Source organism: Embiotoca jacksoni, unplaced genomic scaffold (assembly GCF_022577435.1).
Source record: "Embiotoca jacksoni isolate LCO1_2020_lvr unplaced genomic scaffold, fEmbJac1.0.p SCAF_7, whole genome shotgun sequence".
Classification (NCBI taxonomy): Eukaryota; Metazoa; Chordata; class Actinopteri; family Embiotocidae; genus Embiotoca; species Embiotoca jacksoni.
Genome location: NW_027185425.1, coordinates 20,386,900 through 20,400,344, shown reverse-complemented (window position 1 = coordinate 20,400,344; position 13,445 = coordinate 20,386,900). Strand labels below are relative to the sequence as shown.

Below are 13,445 nucleotides of genomic sequence, written 5' to 3'. Positions count from 1 at the left end.
TGTGCTCAGCAGCAGCAGACCAAGAGAGACAGATAACAATGAACAGACAAGTGGAACATGGTCAGCTGACAGAAGGAGGATGGGGGACAGAGGGAACACAGATGGAGAGAGGGTTCAGGAAGGGGAGGCTCTGTTCAGCATGGAGAGGACAGACAGAGACAATTCACTGTGAACTTCATGACTCAGCTTGAATCACCACAGTAAGCTCATCCTTTTATCATGACCAGGTTATGGACTTCCTGTCATATCAAACAGGTTAGTGGAGCTACAAATGTGACTTCACCTCAAGTGTGTCTTTTAATTCCACCGTTACACAATTAGTGCAACTGAAGAAGGATTTCAGGTTCCCTTGCGACGCACCCAGCAGACAGTTCAGAGGGACGGACTGAGCAGGACATGGTGGTTTGATGCTATGGATTAGCATTATATTGTTTATGAAGCCATCAAATCCTTCTGAGGACCTTTTTTCAGTGTTCTCATTTGAATATATACTTTGACTTTTGACATCAACATTTAAAATGTCTCAATTAGATTAAGTTTTGAACAAATTCAGATGATTGGGTTGCTAACTAAAGCTGATCAACCTGGTAGCCACAGTTAGCGATGCCCACTGACCAGAAACACGAGGCCTTTGGTCCACCGGGTGAAACGTCTCTTCACTGTTCGCTGAAGGTGCAGCACTACAATGGGAAAGCTGACAGACAGCATTCTTAGAGCAGCGTGAGTTACAGCTGCTATTTACAACAATGTGACCATTTTCTTCATCTCTTAGTCAGCAGGAATACTAATTACCAAAATCAAATCATATCAAATGTTCACTAAAAGTTCTCCATCATTAATCAGTGTGAGGACAGACAGCCACTGAGAACACAGCAGGTAGAGGACAAGTGAAGTGATGTTATCAGGCTGTACCGGGGGACAGAGTGGCAGAGAAAGAGGAGGACAGAGCAGCAGAGGAAGAGGAGGACGGAGAGGCAGAGGAAGAGGAGGACAGAGCAGGAGAGGAAGAGGAGGATGGAGAGGCAGAGGAAGAGGAGGACAGAGCAGCAGAGGAAGAGGAAGACACAGAGGAAGAGGAAGACAGAGAGGCAGAGGAAGAGGAAGACAGAGAGGCAGAGGAAGAGGAAGACAGCGAGGCAGAGGAAGAGGAGGACAGAGCAAGAGAGAAAGAGGAGGACAGAGCAGCAGAGGAAGAGGAGGACAGAGGTGAAGAGGAGACAGAAGGACGGAGGTGATGAGGAGACAGAAGGACGGAGGTGATGAGGAGACAGAAGGACGGAGGTGATGAGGAGACAAAAGGACGGAGGTGAAAGTGCTGCAGTATTCCAAAAATAAAATATCCTCATGTCTGGGACAAGAAGTGAGTCTTCAGCTTGTGGCTACAGGAGAGCTGAGAGCCGGAGGGAAACACCAGAAGATCATCAGACTGACCTCCAGTGATATTTAGTGAGTGTGTGACGGAGGATGGGGGGGCAGGGGAGATGGGTGGGGGCAAGAATGAGTCGGAGGTGATCTGACGGGTGAAACAGGCCCAGACTTTTACAGGGAAGACATGAGAACAGAGGTGGCACACATACAGGACACAGACAGAAGAACACGTACAGACATCGGGGGGGTACAGGAAGGAGAATTGGAGGGTGAGACAGATGAAAAGTCTTCTGGATTCTACTCATTGATCTTACTTATCATATATCTGTCATATCAGAGAGCCATGAGACATGCGAGTTCATAACCAGCCATGCAGCTGATGGGCAACTGAAGCAGAGCGGCAGAGCTGCAGCCATGGGAGTGGTGCCAGAGGAGAGGAACGGCAGTATGCTTCAAACGGGGTGTCAGACGGATGAAAGGTAACTGATATTACAGTCCACAGTTACAACAACAAAGATACCACAGTCCACAATATGAACTCGGAACTGAGTCGACAAACTAACAAGAAGGCCATCAACAAACACCGAGTCCACTTTCAGCAGTGCTGGACCAGTCTGCGCTCTGCTCCACCTCTCTGGTGTCTGCAGTTACACACATTCATCATGAATTCTGAGGACACATCATAACCTTTTAGAATCGAGTCATTGATGTGAAGTGAATCTGTGATGCTCCACTGATGGCTGCCTCAGTGTTTGAATGATGATGAAGATATCAGCAGTGACAGTGAGCAGGTGGCTGATTACCACAACATGGCTGTCTCTCCCTCTCCTGCTGTCTGATGCTTTTCTTAATGAGCCATCTAAAATATGTAGTGACTCTGGGAAAAGTCACCGTTTTCTTAGTACCACCCTCGCATGCATGTATTTGTTTGTGCGCGTGTGGTCGGTTCCACTTTGGTCCACAGTTAACTTTCCTTGTTCTGTTTTCCTTCCCTTTGTTGGAGGCTTTTCTCCCTTAAAGGGGAGTTTTTCCGCCCTCTACATTACATGTGAATTGTTGAATTGTTGGGTTCCTCTGTATAATGCTGTAAAGTTTGCTTGGAAGGACTTTACTCAGGTTTGAAACACTTTTACAAACTAGTTGGTTTGAAGCATACTGATCGCTTCAGATTGCATTGGAGCCCAAACGTGGTGAAGCTCGCTGGTCGATGCCGCAGCCTTTAGGTGCCATTCTTTGTTGCTCATAAAGAAACACTGGACAGGGTGGAGCTGTCAGAAGCCGTCCCCTCAGACACACCTCCAACTACTCTGAAAGCAGCACACACACAAGCCATCCTCACATCAGCAGACTTAACAGCACATCCCAAAGACTCTGTGTATCCATGGTTGCAGGTATTTTCATGCTAAAGCAGTGGGATGACATGGAGAAGCTGACAGCCTCACTGTCCTCAGTGGAGGATCAGTGCACAGTTCGACATGTCAACATATTCGACATTTATCACATTCTTCACGGTCAACAACATATTTTAGAATCACAATCACATTTATTGACAAAGAAGTTTTCACATACAAACAGCTTGTGTTTGTGTAGTGATGCCAAACAATCACAGAGTAAAAAAAGAAAAAATAAGACACGTAACGATAAAAAATTTGAAAGAAGTACAAAGGTTCTCAGATGTGTGAAATAATATAAGACTTCACGTTAATATCATGTGTGGTGTCTACGAGTGGAGGAGAGTCTCATCAGCGGGGCTCCTGAACTGTGTCGATGAGGCTGCAGTCGGGACGATACTGAGGGGAGAGGTTTCAGCAACGACGCTGGAACTGTAGGGCATGATGGTCCTGGAGGGACGGCAGGTCCCGGAGGTCCCCGAGGTCCTGCAGGTCCAGGAGGTCCAGGGGGTCCTGGAGGGACGGCAGGTTTGGAGGTCCAGGAGGGATGCCAGTTTCAGGTCCTGGTGGGACGGCAGGTCTTGGAGGTCCTGGAGGGAAGGCAGATTGCAGGTTCTGGAGGGACGGCAGGTTGCAGGTCCTGGTCAGTGACAGCGGAGTACCAGACGGTGGGGGAGGAGGTGGAGGTGGACTCAGTGATGATGGTGGAGAATTGCACCATCATTGAAGGCAGGTTGAAGTTCTTCCTCTGTGGAGCCTTCTTGGTGAGGATGATGATGTTCTGCTGGGTGATGAAGGAGCAGGAAGCAGCAGGACTCCACAAGGTCAGCTGGTGGTCACTCATGGTGATGGAGGAGGTGGAGCTGGGGTCTGTCTGAGGTCTACCTCCACCTCCACCAGGTGTTGGTGCAGCTAGTGTAGAGGGAGAGGAGTGCGAGGGTTGATCAAAGAGTTCAGAGTTCTGCTCCTGTTGTGTGTGAATCACAGTGACGTTCTCTGAGCAGAAGAACGCTAGAACCTTTTAGACCTTTTTCCAAAATGTATCGCTTGATCACCATCAGCACCCGAGTTACTAACGTTTCTGCGAGCGCTGGTCCGGCTCATCTGCGATTTCACCATGGACCTGAAACTTGAGCAGAAAGCACACATCAAAGTTTGGATCAAAGTTTAGAAGAACACAAAGTTGTCATGTTGGAGGAGCCTGTTGCCATGGTGCCAGAGTTCAGGTGGTTCCCAGTGAATGTTTCCCTCAAAATGTCCCAGTGGAACTCGGCGTTGACAGTCTGACTCTGGGGGACGAATTCACGGTGGCACAAAAGAAATCCCAGCTGGTGTCTCCTGACCCGACGCACCTTCTTCACTCTTGGACAGTGAAGCTCCGCCCCTCTTGAAACCAGAATGTCACCAGAACACCTCGCCCGGCTCGTCGCTTCATCGCTGTAGACTTTCTGAAGCATTTCAAGGGTCTCTGTTGATGTTTTATAGAATTTTACACAAACCTTGATGTGATCTCTGTCAATGTCCACAGCAAAATCACACATCCGCTGCACCAGCGCTCCCAAATTGAGAATAAATTGTCTGGTGCTCAGGTGCTGATGATGAAACTTAGACAAAGGTTGGAACTTCCTCCTCCTCTGTGACAGTGCAGCTCAGGGTTGGTGTGCAACAGGAACAGTCTCTGAACCTTTTGATTGACCCTCATAAAGGGGAAAGCACAGTGCTGATGGTCTGGAGGTCACAGATGTGTTTTCCCAGCTTCACCTGTTGCTTCCTGTCAGACAGGAAGTCTGTGATCTACCTGCATGTGCAGCTGGGAGAGTTTATCCTGCCGCAGAGCTGAGGTCCACCAACAGGATCCGGTCTCCGGTGGAGTTCTTGTTGAATTCTCTGATAAAGTGGTCCAGGATACACACACACTGTGTCACACAGTATCTGACCGCTGAGCTGGCCGAGCCTCCTGGACGCAGTGGACACACCAAACACAATGAGTACAGAGTCTTCACAGGAAGAGCAGAACGGTTTCCAGAAGAGCAGAGTCACGTCTCATCTTCATATCAGCTCCTCCGGGTGTAAAAACAGAGACTGTGACACACTGATAAAGCACAACATGGAAGATGAAGAAAAGTCTCTTCTTTTTCCCTCCAACAGCTGAAGTTCATCTATTTTGTTTCAAAGTGAACACGTTAGAGAAAAATGTTCCTGGTAATAGGTTTGGTGTTCCTTGCCTGTGGAGGCCCACTCTCCTCTCCCTTATCTCCGGTCGATGAAGGTGAGTCCATCTTTGACCACAGTGTGCAGTGAAGCAGAAAGGTTGGAAAAATCTGAAGAATTGCTTTCCTTGAGTTCTTCTTTGGTCAAAGAGCTGCAGGTACTGCGTTTTATATACCGATAGAAGCAGCGTGCAGCGGACATCCACCTCCTGTTCATCGATAACATCACTTCATGATCAGTGCTGTAGATATGGATGTGTCTCACCCGTGCCAGCCTCTACATGCTAGTTTGAAATGTGCAGTATGACTCGTGATAACTGAGCAGCTGACGGACCATCGGGGCTCTGAGGGACGTCTATGTGCTCATTCATTTGTGGTCATTTCATCCATTTTAATTTTTTTAGTAATATGACACAATGAAAACATGTACTTTTACCGAATGATGACGCTCTGTCTGACCAACATGAGTTTTTTTTAATTTGATCTGGTTGATTGATTTCTTGTCAACTGGCTCATGGAGCCTTTCAAAGACCTTTTGGTACTAATATTAAATCCTGTGTATGTTGCAAATTACACCTGCCACTGTTATATTTCATGTGACTAATTTGATTTGAATTGCCAGTGTAGCTTTCTGTGTCATGGCGCTGGAACAGCTGACGTTCCCCCTCAGTCACATGACGTCAGGGCCTTCTGGTCTGATTTCCCTGCAGCTTTCATTTTTGGCTCCTCATTATAAAACATAAAATGAAAGGTTTTAATTCTTAGTTTTGATGACATGTAGCTCTTTCTTTCTTTCTTTCTCACTTGTTGCTATGGACTTTAAATCTGCTCATTAAGAGTCACTCATAGAGCATGGGCCAAATGAGTGTGATGCAATGAGCAACAGAGCTCAGCATCAACAGGCATTTGAAATCACTGCATCTTAAACATGTATTACGAGGATGTGCATGTTACAGTTGATGAGAAAGTCTACTGTTTGAAATGTTGCTATGACTCAAATGAGAAATGACATCAGTGTCACCTGTGGGAGTAGCGAGGTAGAAGGAAGCTGAAACATCCACAACCGTGAAGCTTTCTATCGGCCGAGCGTGTGTGTAATGTGCCGCCTATCTCCCACCCGGGTTCATGCACTCACCGCTGGCTGCAGCTGCCCGTTGATGCTCGCTGTACGGAAAGGCGAGTTGGTGGAGAGACGCTTGTCCCACTCACTGGGCCGAGGCTCCGGTACCGACTCCATGAAACTCCTCTTCAGCTCACTGATGCTCGTGTGGTGACGCATGATCTCAGTTTGGGTCTTATCCACGTCCTTCAACACAAACGTAGGAGTCAGAGTAGGCAGACGGAGGAGAGGGAGCAACAAGAAAAGATGATGAAAGCACGGAGGAGGGGACAGGAAGTGAAAATATGGGATTATATGTTCAAAAAAACATCATTATAGAAGTGAAAAAAGGAGACAAATTGCTGAGTAGATAAATAATAAGTCACCCATATTGAAAAAGGAAATCTCTTTCAAAATGTTGCCTCGTTATTCTTTAATATAATGACTTTGTGTTGTTTCAAAAGCAACTTATAGTGGGCCTGCCGGTTTCTGATGGCAGGATGTCATGGTCGTGGAAGAAGACATGGTGAAGAGTCATCATTTGTCTTCTGTGATCGCTGATTCATATTTAAGTCCAGCAGCAGCTCCTCTGGTTCGTGGTGACTCATGAGGCATCGCTTCAGCAGCTCACTGATTACAACAAACTGAGTTTTTCCTCCTGTTGCCAAGGTCAAAGATTAACTTTGACATATTCATACAAGCTTTTCAGGACAAATTATGATTTATATTCAGAATATAACTCTGTTTCCAAAAGAGTTGAGACTCTGAGTAAAATGTAAATAAAAACAGAATGTGATGATTTACAAATCCCATTAACCCAAACCCAAACAACATATCAAATGTTGAAACTGAAAATTTGTATTGTTCTATGAAAAATATATGTTTATTTTGAATTTGATTGTCTCTAAAAAGTTGAAAGACTGTGTGGCGTTCAAATATTTCCTTGTAAAAAAACCTAACAATTTGAATGTCGTACTTTTTCACGACTGTCCTGCACACAAACGAGGAGAGGGCTGACTTCACAGGATCTGCTGGCTGAGTTGCACTGAGTATGTAAAGTGAATAAAAGTCAAGTTTGAGCTGAGGGCAGGAAGCTCAGAGGAGCTGCGGAGGTCACGAACAGTCAGTAACGACACTAAATGTAGTCTTTATTGCAGCTCTGGAGGGGAACAGTGTTTTCTGTGTTTAGTCAGCAAATGTCTCCTTTCTTCTGAAATGATGTGAAGTCAGCACATAATGTCGCACATCACACTGATCACAGTCGTCACAGTGATCACAGTCGTCACAGTGATCACAGTCGTCAGTGATTACAGTGATCACAGTGATCACAATCGTCAGTCGTCACAGTCGTCAGTGATTACAGTGATCACAGTCGTCACATTGATCACAGTCGTCAGTCATCACAGTCGTCAGTGATTACAGTGATCACAGTCGTCAGTGATCAGAGCAGCAGACGACAAGTTACAGTTACATAAATGGAGGAAATTAATGAAATGAAGGAAGTCCTCAGTAACCATGACAACCAATGAGAACAACAACAACAACAGTGCAGAATCACTGTGACATCAGAGACAAACATGACGGGGAAATTAAAAGAAAGTGGAAAAGAACCGATCCACAGCAGACATGATGACTCAGCAGGAAGTACAGGTTGAACTCACTACAGCTCACCTGCAGGCTCCTTCTCTGATGTGGATGAATGGGACACACATAGCTGGTAATATAATATATGTCCACCCGTGTCTCTGTTGACTGTCTGAATGTCTGATGTGAAGCGGTTCTCCTGCAGAGCAGCAGGTCTGATGCTGAAACTACTCTCACTTCCCACAGTCCTTATATCCTTATCCTTGTATCTCAGTTATGAATAAAACAAACATATCCAGAGACTAAGTTCACGTTGTATTGGGTTCAGTTAGATTCATATTTTATGTCAAGGTCAGGCTGAGAGCTTAATTTACGTTCATGTGAAAGTGTCGGTCCAGTTGTTTTTGTTGAGGTGACTTTAAATATTCCCATCATACATACAATATGATGTCAGATGTTGGTGTTAAACATGGCCACCGTTTCAACTGAGGCTGGTAAACGTGTGTCAGGAATTACTTCAAGAAAATAAGCTGACATCGGCTCATCACAGATTTTCATTATATGGTCATCTGTTCCAGGTAGAGCATGCCGGAGTTACAGGGACACGCCCACAGGGACACTCCATGAGTTACAGGGACACGCCCACAGGGACACTCCATGAGTTACAGGGACACGCCCACAGGGACACTCCATGACTACAGGGACACACCCATGACTCACAAGGACACGCCCATCTTCGATGTTGGCGAATCAGAAGACAGTGGGCTTTTAGTGAGGGGGGGGGGCCTTAAAGAGACAGGAGCTATAAAAAGGCTTATTTCAGGGCCAGTATAAGATGAATAAGGATTTTTACTATTTTTACTATTTACTATTTTAAAGCTACTATAGGGCAGTCCCAGAACTTTTTGATATATTAATAAATAGCAGTTGTTCTATTCACGGTTTGAAGAGAGGAACCCCATCGACTCAGAGGTCAACATGAAATGATTTGCTACTCCTTTTCAGGGTTTGCCATCAGTTTATTGTTGAAGTGAAACGTAAAGCAACTAAAGGCAGAATCTTAAACATGCTTTCTTCTTAAAACATGCTGTCGGACCTCATCAGAAATCAGATGTAGTCCAAACAGCTTCACGAGTAGACAATGTGAAAAGCAGTCATCGGGGAGAGGAATACTGTATTAGTCAAACATGGAGATAATAGTGCACAGTTTTAGACCATTTCTGGACCACTGATATTAAGGGACAGTTGTTTACTGCAATATCAGACTTTTAGGCTGTTGAAGGTATACAATTGTAGTTGTTAAAACATGAACTAATCACCTGTTAGGGGCGATCTATTATTATTATTATCATATATTATTCTACTATCTAAAGACAGCCTCTCACTGATGGTGTTGCATTAACTTGAAAGGGTGTAACAAATAGTGTGATGACAAATGAAAACTGAAATGTCATTCAAACACTAATACATGTAATAAAGGTCCAATTCTCTTCCAGTTCAAGGTGAACAAAGGTGAGATGGGTCAGAACAACATATGTTATTATTTATCAAGTGATACATATATTTGTGATATATTGTCTTTGATTTGGGATTTTGTAACATCATAATAAAGCAGAAGTGGTTTTTTTTGTTGTTTTTTTAAAAGCTGCATCACAGAAAACTGTTGTTGCTGCTCTATTATTTACCTTATTCCTTTTGGTCAGCATATCAGCATTAGTGATGATTATTTATCAAAAATGTAAATGTGTAACTATCATAGGCCTTCCTACAATATTGTTTTAATATAAAAGTATTTGGTGAAAAATATCAGGATATCTGTTGGTTTGTTTGTATCATCAGCCTCGGAAAGTACAATTTTGGGAACTGAACACATGATGGTCACTTTACTAATCTGCTCCAACCTCGTCTGTGTTTCTGGAAAACTGCAGCTTTTCCGAGTCTGCAAAAACAACCCGGATGATTACAGTTTAAAAGATAAAAGCATCTAACAGAAGGGAGCAGACTCAGAGAAACCTGCTGACTCTCAGCCTCCAGGGATGATGGGAAGCCTGAGGCTGATTATATTTCATGGATATCTTTTGCTTACATTCAGTGTATCGCACAGGATTTCTGTTTCAGCACCAAAGAACCAGCTGCAGTTTCAACTTTAACCTCAGGAGAGATTTCCCAGTCATATTTCATCAAATGAAAATGTGAAGTGACAAAGACATTTTTAAAGTGAAGTGAAGCTACTTGCATGAGAATCAGAGAGGAAAATAGTGCATGCCAACCCTTTAGGGTTCAGCTAAAAACAAGGCAAGAAAAAAGAAAGAAAGAAAGAAAGGAAGAAAGAAGAAAGGAAAGAAACAGACGTGTCAAAGCAAAACTGAAAGCAACACAGTGTCCATGCAGGCAGAAAAGACATGACAGCAAACATCCAGTAGAGATATGTGAAGACTGAACATACAAACCTCCAACATTAAATTGCTATGTCTGATATAAATAGTTTCACCCTCAAGTTTCTTTGCTCTCTTCTGTGGACGAAGAGGAAAGAGGAAGAGTTGGTTGGAAATAATAATAATAATAATAATAATAATAATAATAATTCACCGAAAGGTTTTCATCAAGGATTTAGTCGAGTCAGCAGAATTGACCACGACGGGGACACGGAGCACAAAAACAAAAGAAGAGCTGCAGGTCAGAGTGTGAGAGGTGAGTTTAACACACAGATACACACTGCGCGCGCACACACACACACACACACACACACACACACACACACACACACACACACACACACACTCTGCAGCTGGGCAGACAGACACACACACACACACACACACACACACACACACACACACACACACACACACACACACACACACACACTGTGATGGACTGACATGCGGGTCATGCCGGTTGGGGCAGTGCAGTGTACAAGGAGACAACTTCACACATCTTTTAAATCACTTTTTCATTTCAGTTGTCTTATAATAAACTGATGACATCATACATGATTGAGAAACATGAACTCCAACCCGGTAAGATGGAGGTTCCCCGTTTATACGACTGCATACCAGCTGATTCATGTTATGAATGTCGACAGGCAAAACTGGAACTGACATCTTTTGACCTGCTGAAGAATGAACTTCATCACATCTTCATCACACCTCAGCTGCAGCTGTCAGCTGGACTGTGATTGGTTGTGGGCTCCACACTTCAGCTTTCTTATTAACTGTAATAACACCATTCATATTCAGAGCCAACTGCTTAATGCAACATCAGCTGTTTTAGCAGTTTGGAGGAACAACATGAACTTATCACCTTTAAAGTTGACGTGGGCACCGGGACGATCTACCATTATTATGATGAGGATTATTATTACATGTTTTATACGTGTAGCTTCATGCAGCTGCAGCGACTGAACAACAGCTTGCACGTTGGACTGATGTCTCTCGAGTCCAACAGGAAGTTTTTGTACAGCAGAGAGGACATGTACAAGCCTTCACAAGCACACAAACAGCCAGAAATCATAAAACAGTCGGAGACTGAAGCACGGCGTGCCGCTGCCATGGTAACAGCCCTGTTAGACAACAGAAAGGCAAATAAAAGGTCTCCTGATGGTGAAGTGATGCAGGCATGGCGGGTCAGTGAGAACACATGCTAACCTTCCTCACTCGCACCATCTCCGTCTTTTTGTCCTGAAGAGAGTGCTGCTCCCCCATCACAGGAAACACATGTTAACATCTCACTTCTAACAACAAAAATACTCGTCATGAAGGGTTATTAGGTGACGTTAAATATCTGAAACTGTGACGCTACAAACAACTGATCCAACAAACAACTTGACTCGTCAACAAATAGTAAAAAAGCTGTCAGGTGCTGTTTTTGTCTAAATGTGACGATCATACAGGAAGTAAATGAAATCCTGACTTACAGTGATGAGTAACATGAACAACTAAGAAAACATAGAGCTGTTGTTTATGTCCTAGAACAGCTCATCAGAGTTTCTATCAATGAAACGTGTTGAGATTCACTGCAATATGAATGTAGTATTTTTATAATGGCAGCTCTCTGTAACATCCTAGGCTGTATATGTAGATGTGTATATTATTTTATGTCAATATATTCTTCACATATCAAATCCACTGGAGTTTGTCAGACAATAAAAAAAAACTGCAATTGTATTCTTGAAATGTATTATTCCACAGAAGATACTGATATAGTGATGTGGACAAACATTAGTAATCATAGAGGATTTGATCTATTTTCCAGCTTCTGTGAGGCGGTGGATGGGTTACGCCCTTTGAGCCCCTGGAAGGATTTCATGTGACGGGAAGTGTTGAGCTTCACTGTCAATTCACTGGGATCGAACATGACAGAATAAAGAACCAGAAATGATTAGCAGAGTATCAGATGACTGGTGTTTTAGCCTGAAGTCCTTCTGCTGTGTTTTTCTCTCCTATTAATATATATCCTCCTGGATCCATGTAAATACTTCTTCATTCATGCAGATGTTGTATCATTCACATAAACCTCAGTGTCTCTCTTTGTGTATGTCGGTTTTAGCTGTTCCCGACATGTTTGGTCCGATCATGCATCACAACCAACCTGGCTCTTCCTGTCTCTCTCCCCGTTGGTGATGGCCACAGAGGGCGAGTGCCTCCGCTCTCTCCGGGCCACCGTCTGGTAGCAGACAAAGCTCACACGTTGAGGATCACAGAGCTACAACCTGCACACCAACTGTCCTCTGACCTTCTTATCATAATATTGTGTTGAACTGCTTGAGCACTGCACATTTCATATTTGTGTCTGTGGAGTGGAGAGATCTGAGTTTGGATCTTGTACATTACCACATCTGCTCTTTAAATTGTACTGTAGTATGAACACAGAATACAGTAAATACAGAATAACCTCACTGCATTTATATATATTTACAACCTCCTCTCATCTCCTCCTGATCTCTGATTATAGGTGTGCTGTAAGTTCTTCCCTATTTAACAATGACAAGAATAAAAGCCTGATGGAATCAGAAACACATGGAGTAACAGGAAAGGAGCGCTCTACCTTGATGTCTGGAGTGGACTCTTTATTCGGGCTGTGACTCCTGATGTACTCGGCTCGCTGACTTTCCGCCTTCAGTTCTGCCTTCCTGTCTCCGTGGCGGCGACCTTTGGATGTGGAGCCGTCGCGGTGGTCCGAGCGATGCAGGGTGGGCAGCAGCGGTGACGGGGACGCCTCCCCCGGAGACACCGGTGACATCACAGGGGCGCTGACTGGACGAGTGGACTTGTTGTCAGGAGTGGACGCCATCGCTAGAGAGGACGTAGGACAGACAACATGAACACAACATGTTTATTTATGTTTTAGATCAAATTTAACACAAGAGCAGGATGTCTGCTGAACACCACAAGTTATGACTGATGTGATCATCCACAGCTCTGTGCAGTGTGTATCAGTGCAGTGTGTGTGTGTGTATGTGTGTGTGTGCAGTGTGTGTGTGTGTGTGCAGTGTGTCTGTGCAGTGTGTGTGTATCTGTGCAGTGTGTGTGTGTGTGTATCTGTGCAGTGTGTGTGTGTGCGCCATGTGTGTCTGTGCAGTGTGTCTGTTTGTTATGTTGTGTGGTAAAAAGGAGAATCAGTGTGAATATTGTAGGAAGTGTTGTGAAGACGACCGACAAGCGTCCCATCAAAGAGAAAAGATATTCAGCTGAGCACAAACTCCTTCTTCCTGTTTTTCCTTCATGGATTCAGTTTGACCAATAAAAAGGATGTGTATCATTAAAACTTGATAAATATCTAAGAGTAATATTT

General features: G+C 44.2%; 1 protein-coding gene across 12 annotated transcripts in view; it reads right to left on the bottom strand.

Moving 5' to 3' along the window:
* epb41a (erythrocyte membrane protein band 4.1a) overlaps positions 1–13,445 on the bottom strand; it is an 80,947-nt gene that overhangs the window by 28,611 nt on the left and 38,891 nt on the right. For 5 of the 12 annotated variants that reach the window (XM_069176212.1, XM_069176200.1, XM_069176203.1 and 2 more), the window contains exons 12-16: positions 12,699–12,946; positions 12,243–12,317; positions 11,300–11,344; positions 10,103–10,165; positions 6,105–6,275 (exon numbers count right to left, since the gene is read on the bottom strand). In XM_069176212.1, coding sequence (XP_069032313.1) covers positions 6,105–6,275; positions 10,103–10,165; positions 11,300–11,344; positions 12,243–12,317; positions 12,699–12,946 — 602 coding nt within the window. The other 7 variants (XM_069176207.1, XM_069176204.1, XM_069176210.1 and 4 more) reach the window with 7 other exon arrangements.